Source organism: Leptosomus discolor, chromosome 4 (genome assembly GCF_034619465.1).
Source record: "Leptosomus discolor isolate bLepDis1 chromosome 4, bLepDis1.hap2, whole genome shotgun sequence".
In the NCBI taxonomy this organism is placed as follows: Eukaryota; Metazoa; Chordata; class Aves; order Leptosomiformes; family Leptosomidae; genus Leptosomus; species Leptosomus discolor.
The window spans coordinates 65,863,383-65,880,524 of NC_141394.1; the positions used below are offsets into that span (position 1 = coordinate 65,863,383).

At 37.4% G+C, this 17,142-nt stretch overlaps 1 protein-coding gene across 1 annotated transcript in view; it reads left to right on the top strand.

Annotated features, from left to right (window-relative positions):
* The window catches only part of LCORL (ligand dependent nuclear receptor corepressor like), a 90,442-nt gene that overhangs the window by 65,568 nt on the left and 7,732 nt on the right, over positions 1-17,142 (top strand). The window contains exon 7 of the mRNA XM_086464078.1: positions 1,659-6,540. Within this exon, the coding sequence (XP_086320204.1) occupies positions 1,659-6,540 (4,882 nt within the window). The remainder of the gene's footprint in view (positions 1-1,658; positions 6,541-17,142) is intronic.

Below are 17,142 nucleotides of genomic sequence, written 5' to 3' on the forward strand. Positions count from 1 at the left end.
GATTTTTCTTATTTTTAAGACTTCAGTTATTTCAGTTTAAACGTAATCGTGATTTCAACTAGTACCATCACAATTATCTTATGCTTTTATGAGTTAGTATCACCTAGATGCTTGATTTTGAATATATACCATTTCATACTAAATATTACAGCATAAGGAAAAAACATGAGGAATTATTAAGCAGAGTTGGCTGTTCTTAAGGTCTAAACTTCAAATTTTGTCCGGGACAATAAAACTACAAATTTGTATGTATAACTTCCAGTAAGAATCCTGAAGCTAAAAGTTATTATTGATGCTAATAACATTGGGTACAAGCTAATTAATGAATAGGTTACTTATATATAAATACAACATATTAAATTTTAAATGTGTTTGTTCCTTGTTCAATACAGTTGTAAACCAAATTAAAATTAATTTTTTCCAAAGTATAGGCTTAAATGCAAAAAATTACAGGAGATAATAGTAGGGCAAAAAGTTAGTGTCATGTTCAGAGTTTGGTGATATGTTTAAACAATACATACTTTTCTAAAACAGAATTCTTCCAATATTTTCTACTCATGCAATTGGTTTCGGTAAAACATTTGAATTAGGTGTTAACTATCTGTTGATAGTTGCTATCCAGCATAAGGATTTTGTATTTAATTGAAGAAATATCTGTATTAATTTCTACCATGGAAAATTTTCAGCTTTTCAATATAAGTGATTGATTAGGTAAGTAGTGACCTTAGTTTTAATAATTTATAAGAAATTAATTAAATAGTTAAGGTAGTATTTTATAAGTGATTTTATTTTCAGTTAAATATCTTTGAGAACAACTGCCTAGAAGTCTTACTTAGATATAGGCCTACCCCACATTTGAGCTTTAAAAGTTATTAACCTTTATCACAGAAGTTATTTATTCCAGTGGTGATCTCTGTTTCTGTTTAATGAAGGAGAGTGTGTGTGTGTGTGCGCGTGCACACGTGTGTGTGTATGTGTGTGTAATACAATGCAGTGAAGAGCTTGTCATGCACCGCTGCAATTTACTTGAAAACTAGAAGGGAAACTTCTCTTTGCAAAGAACAGTAACAGTAGCAAGTGGCTATTTTTTCCATTTTCTTTTAGCCTATTAAGTGTTCTTTAAAAATAAATACATAAATAAAAATGTCCTTAGAAGGATCCTGAAGAGCATTTGATATACTTTGGAATATGAATATCTTAGAGTGGGATTCAGGAGAGATAGATCCATTCTTGCCTCTGACACAACCTTGAATTGTGACCTTGGGCAAGTCATTTACCCTGTCTGTGCCTCAGTGTGAATTGTGAGTAATAATCCTAAGCTCCCCAGGTTCTTGGTGAGGTTTTCCTTTGTTAATGAATAAGGTAGTTTGAAATATTGGAAAGTTAACATTATTGTAATTACATTTAGATACAAGAAGCTACGTTTCAAACTATTCTTTTTGTCCCTTAATTTCTTCCTGATTATTTTTCTTATGGTAGGACTATCTCTGCTATATATATGATGCACATCGTTGCTAGTGACACTTACGAGTATGATTGAATAGTGCAAATAGAACCATTTTGCAAGGTTTTTAGGCTTGATTTAACCATTATAACAAACATTAGATGTGGTGTTTTACTGTAATTTATATTTTGTTTTGATTTGTTTTCATTTTCAGTTCAAGCTCAACAGCTGATGCAAATTCAGAGGAAACAGCTAATTTGGAAAAAGGAAAATCAACATTAAACAAAGTTTTGGAGTCTTTTTGTTCATATCACTGGCAACAGACTTTGGCTATGTTAAAATTTTTAATGCAAGATGAAAATGTTCCTATAGTTTGCAGTTGCAAGCAAACACATTTGGTCCACTCCGAAACACCCAGTTCCCTTACTGAAGAGGATGGCCACGTTTCATTTTGCAATTGCAATGGACATACGCTGACAAAAAGGTGCTGTTTACAAAATCAAAGACCAAACACTTGTTTGCCACCTCTGTCTGTTTGTGTGAAAGATTTCGATTCTTTGTCATGCCAAGCTGTAGCGATTGGATGTATTAAGACAATGGTGAACAAAGCATGTAGTTCTCATAAGCATTGTGCTGAACAATTCCAAAATTCTAACAAGCATTCTGTGAAAGCAGCAACATGTACATATTCAACTAAGGACCATCATCTCTGGAACAGCATTAAAAATCCAGATAGATCTCGCAGCCCATCACCACCTCCACTATCACCCATACAGAGTAAAGAATTTGAATCATCAGAAGGATCGGTTATAGATTTTGCAACTTTAGACAATAACAAGCTTGAAATATCCATCAACCAGCCTCCATCCCTCTTGCCAGCTGAAGGAAGTGAAGGAGAATTTGAATATGAAGGTAAAACATGCAGAGGAAAAGAGACTGAATATTCATATGGAACATTACTATCAACAGACCAAGAAAGCAACAATTATTATATAAATTCTGAGAAGGCTGAGAAAGGTGAACATTCTGCCATTTTTCAAGATTTAATGGACCGTATTAATGAAAAGTTAAAATCAATAGACACTACAGATATAGCAACAAATCTTGTAAAACTTTCTAGCAGTGACAGGGCACCAGAAAATGATGTCAAATTAGGAGAATTCATAAGCTCTCTTTTGCATAATGCGAAGGCAAGTGATTACAGCTTTATGGAATTACTTCGCCAACATGATAAAGAAGTGGAAAATAAAATTATCCAAACAAGATTTCGCAAGCGTCAGGAAACTTTATTTGCAATGTATAATTCTCCTGATTCACCATTCATTCGACGACAGTCTTTGCAAATCAAGAGGGAGCTTGCAAGCCTTGATGAAACCCTTGTAAGAAAGAAGTCAATTTCTGAGAGAAATGCAAAGAAAGCTACAAAAAAAATTGATAAAATATATCCAAATAAAAGACACGGTTTTACTGTGATAGAAGATGAGTCTTTGCAACATCTTGAAAGTAATCCATGCATGAATTGCCAAACCAAACCAATGTGCTTTCCAGTACACCAAACAGAGTCTTTCAAACTACCTCTTACTAATTTTCAAACCAGCTCTGGCTTTCTAGTTCTTTCAGAAGACAGTGCTGTTGCAGCCAGCCAGGCAAAACTCACAAAAACACAAGGAGATTGTGCAGCCTTAAAAGAGACTGATCAGATTCCTCTAAAGGATGAGAGTAATGGAATATTGGTCAGAACTAAACGTAACATTGTGCCTCCTGGATGGTACTCTGTGTATGTAACGAACAATATTGTGTTTAGAAAGTCACCCAATGCAAAAAAGTCTTTAGAAAGTTTGGAAAAAATGAAAATAAATAAAGACATTCATGCTGACAGATGCAGTGATATAAATATAAGCAAAATTGTGAGAGACACAAATCTGCAAGTTGTTGTAGAGCGTTTAGAAGATACAATAAACTTAGCCAGAAAGACTAATAACCCGTTGCTGGATAGTTACAAAATAAGCCAAAAATTCAAAGATAATGCTTATGAACAGGTTATGAACCCAGCTGCTAGAAGAGGCTTACCTTTCACTCTGAGTGAAATGAGATGCACAGGACAAAGCTTCCTTCCACATTCACGTGTGCCAAGCAGCGGCAAAATCAAAAATGTGTGTGTGACAACAAACAAACAAGAAATGGTTATAGATCAGGAAATTAATGACAGCCTTTTGAAATCTCTGACTTTTGATTCATCCAGTTCAACTTCCAATAATGGGGACTTGCATATATCTTCTGAACCTGGGGAGATCTCATCTCCCTTAAACTACTCTAGTCCTATTAAGCTTATGTTTGTCTCAGAGGTTAATAGTAGTGAAGGAGTCAAATATACTTTGACATCTGCAGCTGCATCTTCTAAGGGAAGCAGAGATATTTGTTTGTTTCAGGGGCCCGCAAACACTTTGTTAGACAAAGAGGCCACAGAGGATCTTTCTCATGCAGTCTCTGTCAAGGATTGTGATTACAGTGAAAACAATACCAAGGAGGAGTCAAGTTGTGTTTGTGCAGAAGCAATTACAAGCTCTTGTCCAGTTGGTCAAACTAACTTAAATGACTCAAAACAAAATGACGAAGTTGTGGAGAAATCGAGCAGTAGCGGCGAATCGGTTTTAAAAAGAAAACCTGGTAGACCAAAGAAAATAGGTCCTCAAGTTGTTAAGCAGGTTAAGAGACCTATTGGCCGGCCTCCAAAACCAAAAATAGACATGACTGAAAGCACAAAACCCAGGCCTGCACTTAGCAGTGATGGTAAAAGTACCAAGTCTGATGCAGCAGTAATGGAAGAAGTTAACAGCAACAAAAATATTACTGTGACAGTTGTTTTTGGAAGGTCAAGAAGAACTAAGAGACATGTTTCTGTAGGTAATCTAAATGTAATCAGCATTCTGCCCACACAACATGTTGGTCCTAATTTTGCCAATGACCACAGCAAAGCAAGGCACAATGCAGAAACTGAAAATGCTTTGACTGAAATAGTAAAAGCCTTACAGAATTCTTCTACTGAAAACGAGGTCTCTGGTTATGACTATGTCAGACCTATCAAAAGTAACCTGGCTTCACCACATCCTTGCAGCAATATTATACGGCCAATTAAGAAACCGTTAACCACCATTCGAAAACCTGGTAGGCCAGCAAAAGTAAAAATCTCCGGCATATCAGTGACCGTTAATAGACTTTCATCTCAGGAAAGAAAAGTGAGTATTAGCAACTGTTTGCCTCCTTTACAACAGCAGAATGTGTTAGAAAAAAACATACCACAGGAGAGAAAAAATCAACTGTGCAATACCATGGGTCAAGGAACGAGCATGCAAAAAGATCCTAGAGAGGATGGATCAAACAATGTTATTACAACAGTGTCAAGAAGACATGACATTCCATTGAGACATTCTGCTAGAGACAGAAAACCATCACTGCATTTTTTACATTCGTTAGCATCTTCTAGTGCATTTACTTGTAGAAGTGCCTTACTACATAAATCTTACAAACTCCATTTGAAAAAAGCTAAAGATCGAAAGGAAAAACGTAGGCAATCAAATCAGAGCACAGCATCCAAAGATACCTCAGAATTAAGACATTCAGGAAATGCAAAAAAGGATGTTAAGGATGGTGAATTTGGGCCCATTAATGAAGTATCATCAGATCCCATTTTTTCATCTAATCCCTCTCTCAGGTGGTGGGCTACTTCCACTTCAAGTGACACTTTGTTGGAAGAACTGAATAATAGATTTGAACAGATAACTAATACCTGGTTGCGAGTGGGGGGAAGTGAGTTTGATAAATGCGTATGTGAGAAAAGGGATCCCATTGAACAAGACTGTAATACCGAAATGTCAAACCCTTTAGACTCCTGCCTTGTAGAACTTGAAACATCACCTATAAAAATGCTTTTTCAGAAAAAGTGTGATATGAATGAACTCTGCACCTGGTTTATGCAAACTACAGAAACACAGTCTCTCTCTCTGGTGAGAAAGGCAAATGCTCGCAATCCTTTAGAAGTAGTTAGTACTAGAGAGATAAAGATGGAAACTAAACAATCTGATCTTAGTACTTGCCCTTTCAGAAAGCACTTTAAAAAGTTTGCACTATCTTCTCCTTCAAAACCAGCAGGGAAATTACAAATATTACATAACATGGTGAGGTCTCCAGTCTTAAGCATGAAAAGTAATTTTGCACTAGCCAGATTAAAAAGAAATGAATTTAAGAAGTTACAGCGTGATAGGTGGGGACAAATGAAAAAACTCTATAATCAGGCTCCCGGAGGCTGGAAATCAAAAAAGAAAAATTTGCAGTTCTTTTGCCAAAGCCAGTTGTTTAAAAGTACAAGTGGGGAAACCAATGATGAAATGCCCAAGCTCCAGGAAAAAAACACGTTAGAAATCCAGCCCACTCAGACTTTGGTAGACTCTCAGAGTAGCCTCTTGCCAGCTGAAAGTGAAGCCAGAGATGCATTTGTTCAACAGATGATGGGATCTTCTGACTTTAACCCACATCCTGGTTTAGCAAATATACTTAAGTCGCATGCAGAGACAAATGGAACAATTTGTTGCCAGCAAAGTGTTAGAAAAGAACAAAGCCAAGATAAACTGTTTCAAAATACTTGGAAAGCCAAAACCTTTAAAGATTGTAGGATATTTCTGAGAAAAATCAACCATATTGAGCAGCACAATTCATTTAAGTTAAATAATGTCATTTATTCTCCTGAAGCTGTTGAAAGTAAAAGCAATCAGGCCTATATGGAAGAAAAAAGACATCCTCTTTTAAGGTCCCATTCTACTAAGCAAAATGCATTAAAGCAACAAGAAAATGAAATGGAAACATCTAAAGGATCTAATTCTTCTAAAGTGACTGAAGGGCTGGATCACCAGTTTCACAGCAGAAAATTAAGTAGTGGTGTAAACCATGATGATAATCCTGCTGGTAGTTCTGAAGTTGTTATCAGAATAAACAAAAGAAAAAGTCCACAATGGGAGACCACTGATACAAATGTAAGAAAAAGGCATAAGAGACAATCATGCAGTAGTGGACAAATGGCAACTTATTACCCAAAGTATCAAGTAGGTAAGTTCCTGTTCCCCCCTTCATCTTAAAATTGCAATCTTAAAGAACTGGAGCAGTCAAACAATTAAGCACTTTGGATTTTTTTTTATTGCATGATATTCATTTTAATTTCACAGAAGTCATGAAATTAAACATTGTATAGCATCAGAATAACACAGAAAGTGCAATTTTAAAATGTATATAATATTTTACAGGACTCTTTCGGCTACAATAGGTATGTCGCATTGTATTACAGCTATAAGACACCAAGATAAAAGAAAAAGAGCTAACTAATATAGTTCAGACAGACAAATCCAGTTCTGACATATCTGAAGTCAGTTGCAACTAGTTATTGATTTCAAAATGAACAGAATTTCATTCCACTGTGTAGTTTCTCATATTATGAGGAAGGATAAATTATAAAATGAAGCAGAAATTCAGTGTATTAACATACAGTTGTTTAAAAAAAAATGCCATTGAATGATTTCTAATATAAACGTGTAGTGGCTTTAGAATTATACGGTAAAAAATAGTTCTATGTACTTCTGAGAAGTATTCATGCAGAGATCCGTTTTAGTATCCTTTCAATGCCAAATGAAATCTGCTGACTAAAGGGTTTGCGCATTGAATCCTTACAGAGCAATTTAAAATGCAAAATTGTTCTAGACAACTACAATATACAGTTACTATGCTAAATGCATTGGCTTGGAATCTTTTTAGGCTAGTGTGAAATTAAATCCATTTTTAAAGCTAGATATTTATAATACATTGTAAAACAACTGTGATTGCAGAAGGGCCATTATATTACTTACAAAGAGGGTACACATGTGAAATTGTTTCTTCTGATGGGTGAAGAGATCTCCTTAAACAGAAATCTCAACTTGTTCCAATAAACTATGATGTGAAATACCAAGTAAAAAAAAGTTTTGCAATAGGAACTTAATTACTGCAGAAGCATTTGTTTGTAGAAACAATATTGTATTAACTAATCTAATTATATTGCCCGAAGAATAAAAAAAAACTATTCAAAATACCAGAGCAGAATCTTATGTCACCCCTTGTATTCTATATTGTAGAAAACTATCCCTGATAATAAACTGAAGAGTTAATTTAAGTTGTAATATAAGCAATATTATGGCTCTTGTTTACTTTATTTCTTTTGTGCTTTATGTGATATACAAAATTCTTCATATTAAGCTCATTCAGTGTAACCCTGCTTTTCCAAAGTACAGCATTTTTTATCTTTAGACTATTATTTTGTATTTTAATTCAATGATTTGGGACCAAACTCAACATAAAAAAACTTGGGTTTTTTGACACAAGATTGCTGTAAAAAAGCCAGAACTAGGAAAGGAAAGGGTAACATCTATCTGTTTCTTTTTTTGCGAATGAAGAAAGAGCTCTCTCATACTTTTATTTCATAATTTTGACTGTAGTTGAGAAAATTTTGCATTCGAATTATATTTATCTTTAAACTTTTTGTTGCTATGGCAATGTAAGCCCTATTGCTGTGATGTGGTCTCATGTTAGTTTTAATTGGGACTCAATTTTACTTACCTGATAACTTTCCTCCTGTAGTTTTGGATCTTTAGGAAGTCTGATAACTATTTTGATATTTTACATTTTTTCATTTACAGTTTTTTTTATTTTCCCTTTTACTCATAGTTTCTCATACCAATCGTTGTCTTTAGAAAGGATATGATGGAAAGTTCATTGATAAAGGAAATGTTAAAAGACAAAGGATTACGATTCTGGAATTTTCTCCACACTTGTAACCCCAAATCTTTTTTAGGGGTACTGTTGCAGTGTCAGGGGATTGTCTGATATAGAAAAGGATGTCTTGTTTTGGCATGTTGATTCAACATTATGTACTATCTGCCAAGGAAATCATATAAATGGTTTCAGTCTGGAGTATAGCTGCTGGCTAAAAAGAAGGAACATGATTTCTAGCTGTGCATGCGTGTGTTTTCAAACATAATTCCTGTGTCTGGGAGTTTAATGCACATGAAAACATCATTATTCATTCGTATGTTCTTTGGACTGTATTTTTGTTGATGTGGTATCATAAATTATATCATCATTCTGTTGTCATGTGTGAAATGTTCTTATATACACATTTATGGTCAATATTTAAAGTTTTTCTTCCAAGTTTTACTGATCTTGGTTTCTTACCGAATATTCTTGAGAGAGGTGTTGTGATGCTGTTATATTGTGAAGCATTGGGGCAGGTAGGCAGAATGGTGTTATCAAATTTTTATGTATACTCAATTTTTGTTAGAATGTGCGGGTGGGAATAAAGCAATTGAGTTCTTACAGCTCACGGTACTATCAAGCAGGCAGAACTTAGACGTGTACTCATTGTAGCCACAGAAGAGAGTTAATCACTTTTTCAAATTGCCTGTTTTATTCAAGATCAGGAGGACGATAGATGTATTGGTCCATATGCTGTTTGCTACTACTTGACTTCTGAGCTCTTGCTTCAACAATGTGTTTGATGTGTTGAGGGGCAGTTCCCTTCTACTGTAAATCTATGTTCTGACCATTACCATTTTAATTTCTTTAGCAACACTGAAACATTATTACTATCTGTGGTGGCAAAGAAAATTACGTAAGCATGTTTTTAGGAAAGCATTTAAGTTTTCTTTCCACGAGAGTGGTTCAGTGTGTTTCCTTATAACACTGAAGACCACATACAAGTGCTTTGGACTTGGCCAAACTAGATCCAAAAAGGCTTCAAGAGAGCCAAGCTAAAATAAGAGAAACCATTATCCAACAATAAAATGGGGCACTATAGAAGACTCCATTTTAGGAACTTACAATGTACTGAATCTTTAAAAAATCTGCTTCAGAGAGGGTGTGGATTTATCACAGATGCAAAGGAGGCTGTGGACCTACAACAGCAGCAGGCAGCACTGTGTGCTGTGATGATATTACATACATATTTACTTACCCTTTGTATCAGGGTGGGTATTCACATAGAAAAGCTTTTAAAAATCAATTCCAATCACATGAAGCTAGGATATTTTCTTGATCTAAAATGAACTTCTTCATTTTCTCACTTATAATTTGACTTTTCATCAAGCAGTTTAGAAGAATAAACGTTGTATTTGTTGGCAGAGAATATAAATTTTCAATTTTAATTTTTTAACAGCATTTGAATGCTATTAAAATGCTATCTTAATGAGATCAAGTTAGTACAGTACTTAAAATGAAAATTTGCTAATCATCGAATGGTTTGGATTGGAAGGGACCTCAAAGATCACCTAGTTCCAACCCCCCTGCCATGGGCAGGGATACCTCCCACTAGACCAGGTTGCTCAAAGCCCCATCCAGCCTGGCCTTGAACACTTCCAGGGAGGGGGCAGCCACAATTTCCTTAGGCAACCTGTTCCAGTGCCTCACTACCTTCAGGGTGAAGAACTTCTTCCTTGTATCTAATCTAAACTTGCCCTCTCCCAGCTTCCAACCATTACCCCTCGTCTTATCACTGCAGGTCCTTGTAAAAAGCCCCTCCCCACCTTTCCTGCAGGCCCCCTTCAGGTACTGGAAGGCCACTACAAGGTCTCCCTAGAGCCTTTTCTTCTCCAGGCTGAACAACCCCAACTCTCTCAGCCTGTCCTCATAGCAGAGGTGCTCCAGCCCCCTGATCATCTTGGTGTCCCTCCTCTGGACCCACTCGAGCAGGTCCCTGTCTTTCTTGTGCTGGGGACCCCAGAGCTGGACGCAGCACTGCAGGTGGAGTCTCACCAGAGCAGAGTAGAGAGGGAGAATCACCTCCCTCAACCTGCTGGCTGCGCTTCTCTTGATGCAGCCCAGGATATGGTTGGCTTTTTGGGCTGCGAGTGCACACTGTTGGCTCATGTTCATAATATTTGTAATCGTTTCAAAGTTGATTACAAGAGTTAGGAATCTAACTATGAAAACTTGGTATTTTTATGAGGCTAATTGGTTCCTTCATTGTGCACGTGAAGTAATATCTATCTTACTATGACAACAGGCAAAACTTCTTAAACTTGGCTTCCGTTACTATACATTTTCTTTAAATTGGAGGGAAAATTTTGTGAACTCTTTTTAAATGTCTGTATTAGTATGGCATTAATATTGCAGTGTTGTTGCTTATTTGTCTTAGTGCAATCTGGTAGCATAACAGCTACACAATATGAATTGCTTTCCTACTTCTGTGGAAGACATTAATCTCACACCAATGATCTAGTGACAAAAATTACTGGTTTAGCAACTCTCTTCAGCTTTGTCTTTCATGAAGGAGCACATTCTGCACTCCCAATGGGGAACAAATGTAAAATATTAGGTTAGGTAAATGCAAAAGAGACATAGTGTAACAGTCATTAGATCTGTTGATTTTGAGAAATCCTTTTCAACAGCCATGTCTTAGCTTTTTCAAAAGGCTTTTCATCAGAAGGTTGCTTGGCTTCAGAATAAGTTTCTCCTGTGATGCAGAGTAAGCAGACAGACATTTTCATAACTGTAATTCCAAGACAGGAAGTTACTTTTTCACAGCCAGCCATAAAACAAAGTAAGAAAATTAATAGAAAATGTAGGAACAATATTGAAATGAATGACTGTTCTCAGTAAGTGGACCATTTTTAATGCAGAAATAGAGAAGCGGAAAGGCAGACTTGATATATAGTTGACTGTACATGTATAATAAATCTTGACTCATTTAATGAACTTAATGGTCTCTGCCTCATTCCCCTGAATGCAACAACAGCAGCGCTAATACCACAGTCTAACACTCCATCTTGTTTTACACTCTGGAATTCCGCTTCCCGAATGCAATTATGTAGTCTTTCCTTCCCTTGTCTTTTTCTCCCATCATGGGATCTAGTGTGAGGTGTGTAAATTTTGGGTGCTGTTTTGTTTTAAACTGGTCAGTTACATATTGCCTTAGGGTATGCTGTTCCTCATGGTTTTTTCAGGGTTCTGAGCTAAGGATTTTTACTTTTGCTTATTTGAAGAGTAGACTTCTGTCAAAGGACTCAACTCTGAAGTCTTTCATTTCCTTTACCTGCAAGGAAATTTCTGTAGTTTAGTGTCAAGATCATTAAGCCTTTGTGTAGGATTTGTATACCCAGTTTTATACCTAAGTGGGGGGTGGTTCATCATTTCATTCAGTATTACACAGAATCACAGACTGGTAGGGGTTGGAAGGGACCTCTGGAGATCCTTCAGTCCAACCCCTCTGCTAAAGCAGGCTCACCTACAGCAGGTTGCACAGGATTGCGTCCAGACGGGTTTTGAATATCTGCAGGGAAGGAGACTCCACAACCTCCCTGGGCAGCCTGTTCCAGGCTCTGTCGCCCTCAGAGTAACAAAGTTTTTCCTCATGTTCAGGTGGAGCTTCCTGTGCTCCAGTTTGTGCCCGTTGCCCCTTGTCCTGTCACTGGGCACCGCTGAGAAGAGCCTGGCCCTATCCCCTTGACTCCCACCCTTTAGATATTTATAAGCATTGATAAAATTTCCTCTCAGAGGAATATTGTTTTGTTATCTCTTTTTAGTTTTATTTCCTCAAAAGCTGAGAAACTGATGCTTTCCTATTTGCCCACAGTCCTGAGGAAATAGTTACATTTTTCAGCTTTCTTTAGGGAACTGGTAATACTATATAAATATGGACAGGCTATCTGTGCTTTAATCTTTCTGAAATTTCTAAGTCTTTTCGCTTAAATCTTTCACTAGAAAAGAAAACAGTAGTTTTTCCAGGCCTGCCTAGTGCTTTTGAAAATATGTCAAGTACATATCCTTTCTAAAATCCCCTCTTCTATTAAGAGTTTATGGCCTTAAAGCAGAGCTTCAGTTCATGATAGATGATAGAAAAGGATGCCGGTCAATCGACACAGTCCCTGATGATGTAACTTGTAAACAAAGTATTTATGTAGTCTGACTATCACAAAGCAAGTTAATTATACTGACACAATTCCATGTTTTAGTGTTGAGCTCTGCAAAAATATTCCTGTTCAAGAAAGGTGCTTTAATTATAGAGAGGCATGTGTATTGTGCCTTAGGTTGCATTCCTCTGTTGTTTATATGCTGAAGCTGCTGGTGTTTTTTTTTTCTTTCACCAAATTTTTGTAAAATGTCTTGTACAAGAATCTTCACTTAGTTACATGGAAAAAAATGCAGATTCTGGTTCCGGAATTGAGAAGATTTAAAATGTTGTGAGCTCACTGGGATGTTGTTTGCATGTATTCTTGGGTAGATTTTCCTTCCCTAATTCCTCTTTCACTCAAAGATAGTTGTCATTTGTCCTTTGATGATTCAACACCTTCTTCAGATTTTCAAGCCAAATATAATCATAGAATTGTAGAATTACAGAATGGTTTGGGTTGGAAGGGACCTTAAAGATCATCTAGTCCAACCCCCCTGCCATGGGCAGGGACACCTTCCACTAGACCAGGTTGCTCCAAGCCCCATCCAACCTGGCCTTGAACACTGCCAGGGAGGGGACAGCCACAGCTTCTCTGGGCAACCTCTTCCAGTGTCTCACCACCCTCACAGTGAAGAACTTCTTCCTAATATCTAAGCTAAACCTTCGCTCTTGCAGTTTGAAACTGTTACCCCTTGTCCTATCAGTCCACTCCCTTATCAAGAGTCCCTCCCCACCTTTCCTGTAGGCCCCCTTTAAGTACTGGAAGGTCGCTGTAAGGTCTCCCCGGAGCCTTCTCTTCTCCAGGCTGAACAACCCCAACTCTCTCAGCCTGTCCTCATAGCAGAGGTGCTCCAGCCCCCTCATCATCTTCGTGGCCCTCTTCTGGACACACTTGAGCAGATCCATGTCTTTCTTACACTGGGGACCCCAGAGCTGGATGCAGCACTGCAGGTGGGGTCTCACCAGAGCAGAGTAGAGGGGCAGAATCCCCTCCCTCGACCTCCTGGCCACCCTTCTTTTGATGCAGCCCAGGATATGGTTGGCTTTCTGCACTGTGAGCACACATTGCTGGCTCAGAGTCAGTTTTTCATCCACCAGCACCCCCAAGTCCTTCTCCCCAGGACTGCTCTCGATCCACTCATGGCCGATGCTTGGGATTGCCCTGACCCAGGTGCAGGACCTTGCACTTGGCCTTGTTGAACTTCATGAGGTTTGCACAGGCCCACCTCTCCAGCCTGTCCAGGTCCCTCTGGATGGCCTCCCTTCCCTCCAGTGTGTCGACCTCAGCACACAGCTTGGTGTCATTGGCAAACTTGCTAAGGGTGCAGCCAATCCCACTGTTCATGTCACCAGCAAAGGTTTAAACAAGTCCAAACATTTATTTGCAGACTTTACAGAGCGGTGCTAAACCTTATTAACTTACCTGAAATTTTGTTTCAAATGTGGGTAAATATTTGGTAGCTGTTAGAAATTATATTTCATTTTTTATGTTCCTTCTTCCTTGTATTCTTTGTTAACTGGATATTAATGTAATATAAATAAGATTTTTGCCATGTTTTAAGGACAGTATTTTCTTCTCATAAGGCTTTTTTTCTCTGGTCCTTCCTATGGTCAACATGAAAAAGAAAGACTCTCTGCTCTTTAAGATAGCCTTGAGTCTTGAGTGTTCTCTAGCATACTGAGTGTTTCTGAAAGCTGGTGACAGCCTTCAGGTTCTAATTAAGCCAAATATTTTTACAATGGTCAACAACTAATTAGATGTGTCTAAATGGAAATTGTTTTATATAGGAAGCCCAAGATTTTAAAAGCAGCATTTTGCATTCACATGCACACATCACAGCTTGATGGTTTTGCCCTTAGTGGTAACTGAATTAGTGCCATCCTTTGTGGTTTCAATGTTATATAAAACATGATAGTGTTATTGGGCGTGGGATCTGGCAAAGAAAGTTTGTGGAGTCCTTACTAACAAAGTTTACTTCCTAGTTATTTAAAAGATATTATTAGATATTTTAAAATAAATCAGAAGAAAATGTTTGGAAACCCTAGTTATGGTTTTTAAGAAATATGAGTATGTAGAAATGTATAATTTATAGACCAGTACCTGGACCGTACAAATGCATATGAACTGAGAACATTTCTAATGTACCATTTTAAGAGAAAATCTCTTCTTTGAAATACCGCAAATAGAACCTAGATTGAGGTCCCAATTTAGAAGTTAGTTGGAATTTTTTAATTGCTTGGTTATTCACAAGGATTTTTTTAATAGTGCCTTATAAAAAGCTAGAACAGAAAATAGAAATTATTTTACCGCTAGTTCAAATAAAATAGTGAAGTCATTTTAACTAAGCAATAAGTAAAATGTACTCCACACATTTTTATCGGGTTCCTAACCAGGTTGTGACTCAACATAATGTTTTGACTGGTTGCAGTGTACCTTGATAAAATAATCCTGTTCTTGAGACACATCTCTCTCCATCTTCTCCTTTCAATGCATGAGGCATCGTCTTGAATTACTTCAGTTGTCGTATCTCCTCCGTCTGTTATTTCTTTATCCTACTTATTGGACTGCCAGCTTTCGGCTGACTGACTGGTTTTCTAATCTAAATGCTCACTTTATTTTTTTTGCTCACTGTGTGATTCTTGTCAACATTATTTTTTATATCACTTGCTTCAGTAAGTCAGACTAGCTACGTTTTCCCTGCAGCTTTCTACCTTTTTTCCTCTCCCACAGAAGCATAGAAGTGTGCCCACTTTTTCAGGGAGGCTGAGGAGCCCAAACAGGATGTCTGACTACTTCTTGTAATGGCTTAGCTCCCATAATGAAAAGTACACCACTGTCATTGTCTCTCTCTTCCAGTGTTGGCTATCCCACTGCTTTTTATATATCATAATACTTACTTGTGTTTTTACATCAATATAGCATTGACTTGTGCTTCATACGTGAGCCACGATAGCTGCCTATGCCGTTGTTAAAGAACTGCCTCACCTGCATTGGTGCTTTGCCACGGTCCCTGCTGAACTGTTGGTTACTTCACAGCATTGCTTTTATCCATTTATTGTATTCAGACCCATGTCTGAACCACTCTTCAAACCGTTACACTCTGGTTGCTTCACATTCATCTGCATCCTCTCGTCATACTTTGCTCTCCTTCAGTACCAAACTTCAGTTGACTCTCAGATCACACATCAGCTTTCTTTTTTCCCAAGCTTTATGTTTGTGAGTGCCAAAGCATACTCTCAGGAGCACTGCAGAATGAGTGCAACCCATTTTCATTCCCTGTTTTGTTTTTTACTGCGTATTTGTCATTGCATACTTCTGCTAGTCCATACTATCTCTTACACCTGGTAAGAAATTTATAATATCATATGAGCAACGTGTCAGTCAGCCTTTGTCATAGATTTCTTCAAATCCAGGTATGGAAAATCTTTTCTAAATAGCCATGCCTACTTTTTAATCCGCTTTTTCTTATTGAAGATCAGGTAACAATTTTTTTCCTACAATGTAAAGATACATGTCTTTTCCAAAATCAGGATGTATAAGCAGACTTTGTCTTCCGAGCTCCATGCTTTTGGGCCAACCGCCATGGACACTTTATAACTCTAGAAAAGTTACCGTTTCTGCTCCCATTCTCATGGCAAATTGCATATTCTGTTCTTGTAGAGCAGGTCAAAGAATTTATATTTCTCTTTCCATTTTTTCGTAACTGAAGGAAGGGGACCTTTTACCAATGCTGATTTCTCTCATGTTCCAGACATCAGTAAAGGCTGCTTAGATGATTCTTCAGTGTACAAATAATGGTATCTTTGCTCTAGTAAAAGGATGTAAATCTTTAGTGAGAAATGCCATGCTTTATGGAGACCTAGGCTTATTTTTCTGTATTCTTTTGTTTGGCTTTGTCAATCTGACCAATTTTACTGTCTGATTTGTTCTTTCAACAGCAGAAACTCACCTGACTTAAGTCTGCATTCAGCATTATTGGTTCCTTAGCACAAATTAAATTTAGACAGGAGTTTCACAAACTTTTCTTTCAATGGCTTTGCCAGCTTGCCTGCTCTCTATTCTCTGCTTACTGCCACATGCTCCTTTCTGTCTCCACTCCTAGGCATACAGGAAAGGAGTCCGTGCTTCTATCTTTTATCATGGTTTATTTGTAAGTGGGGCGGCTGTCTTGGCTGTAGCCAGTGAAGATGAACTATAGACCCGCTTGTCTTACTGCATGCCTACCAGTAGAAGTGGCCTTAACTTAAGGGCAAAGCTTAGGACCTCAGCTCCTTTCAAAAGCATAAGCCTATGCATTTCTGCTTGCGTTTGAATGTTTGATATCAGTTGCCAAGCCGTTAGTGAGTAATGTGACTCATGTTTTTCCAAGCAGGTCTTATGAAGGTATTCTTATTCTTTGTTTTTACTTTGAGCTCAGGGTGGAATTTTTCTAAATTGCGGTGACGTTAGGAATTAGAATAAGACAACTGTCACGTTTCATACTAAAATACCTGCAAACATAAAAATTAAGATGCTTAGGGAAATCGGTCTTTTCAGATGGATCTTGTCACAGGTTCCTCGTATCTAAGATTTGGATTTCACAAATATGCAGAGATTATACTTGATATTTTACTGACATTGGCTTGCCCTCAAAGTTGTCTATTTCAAACTATTGAAATCTCCATTATTTGCTTCAAATAATGGATTATTTTCCTGTACATAAAATGGAAGCCTAGCTGAAAAATTCTTGTCTAG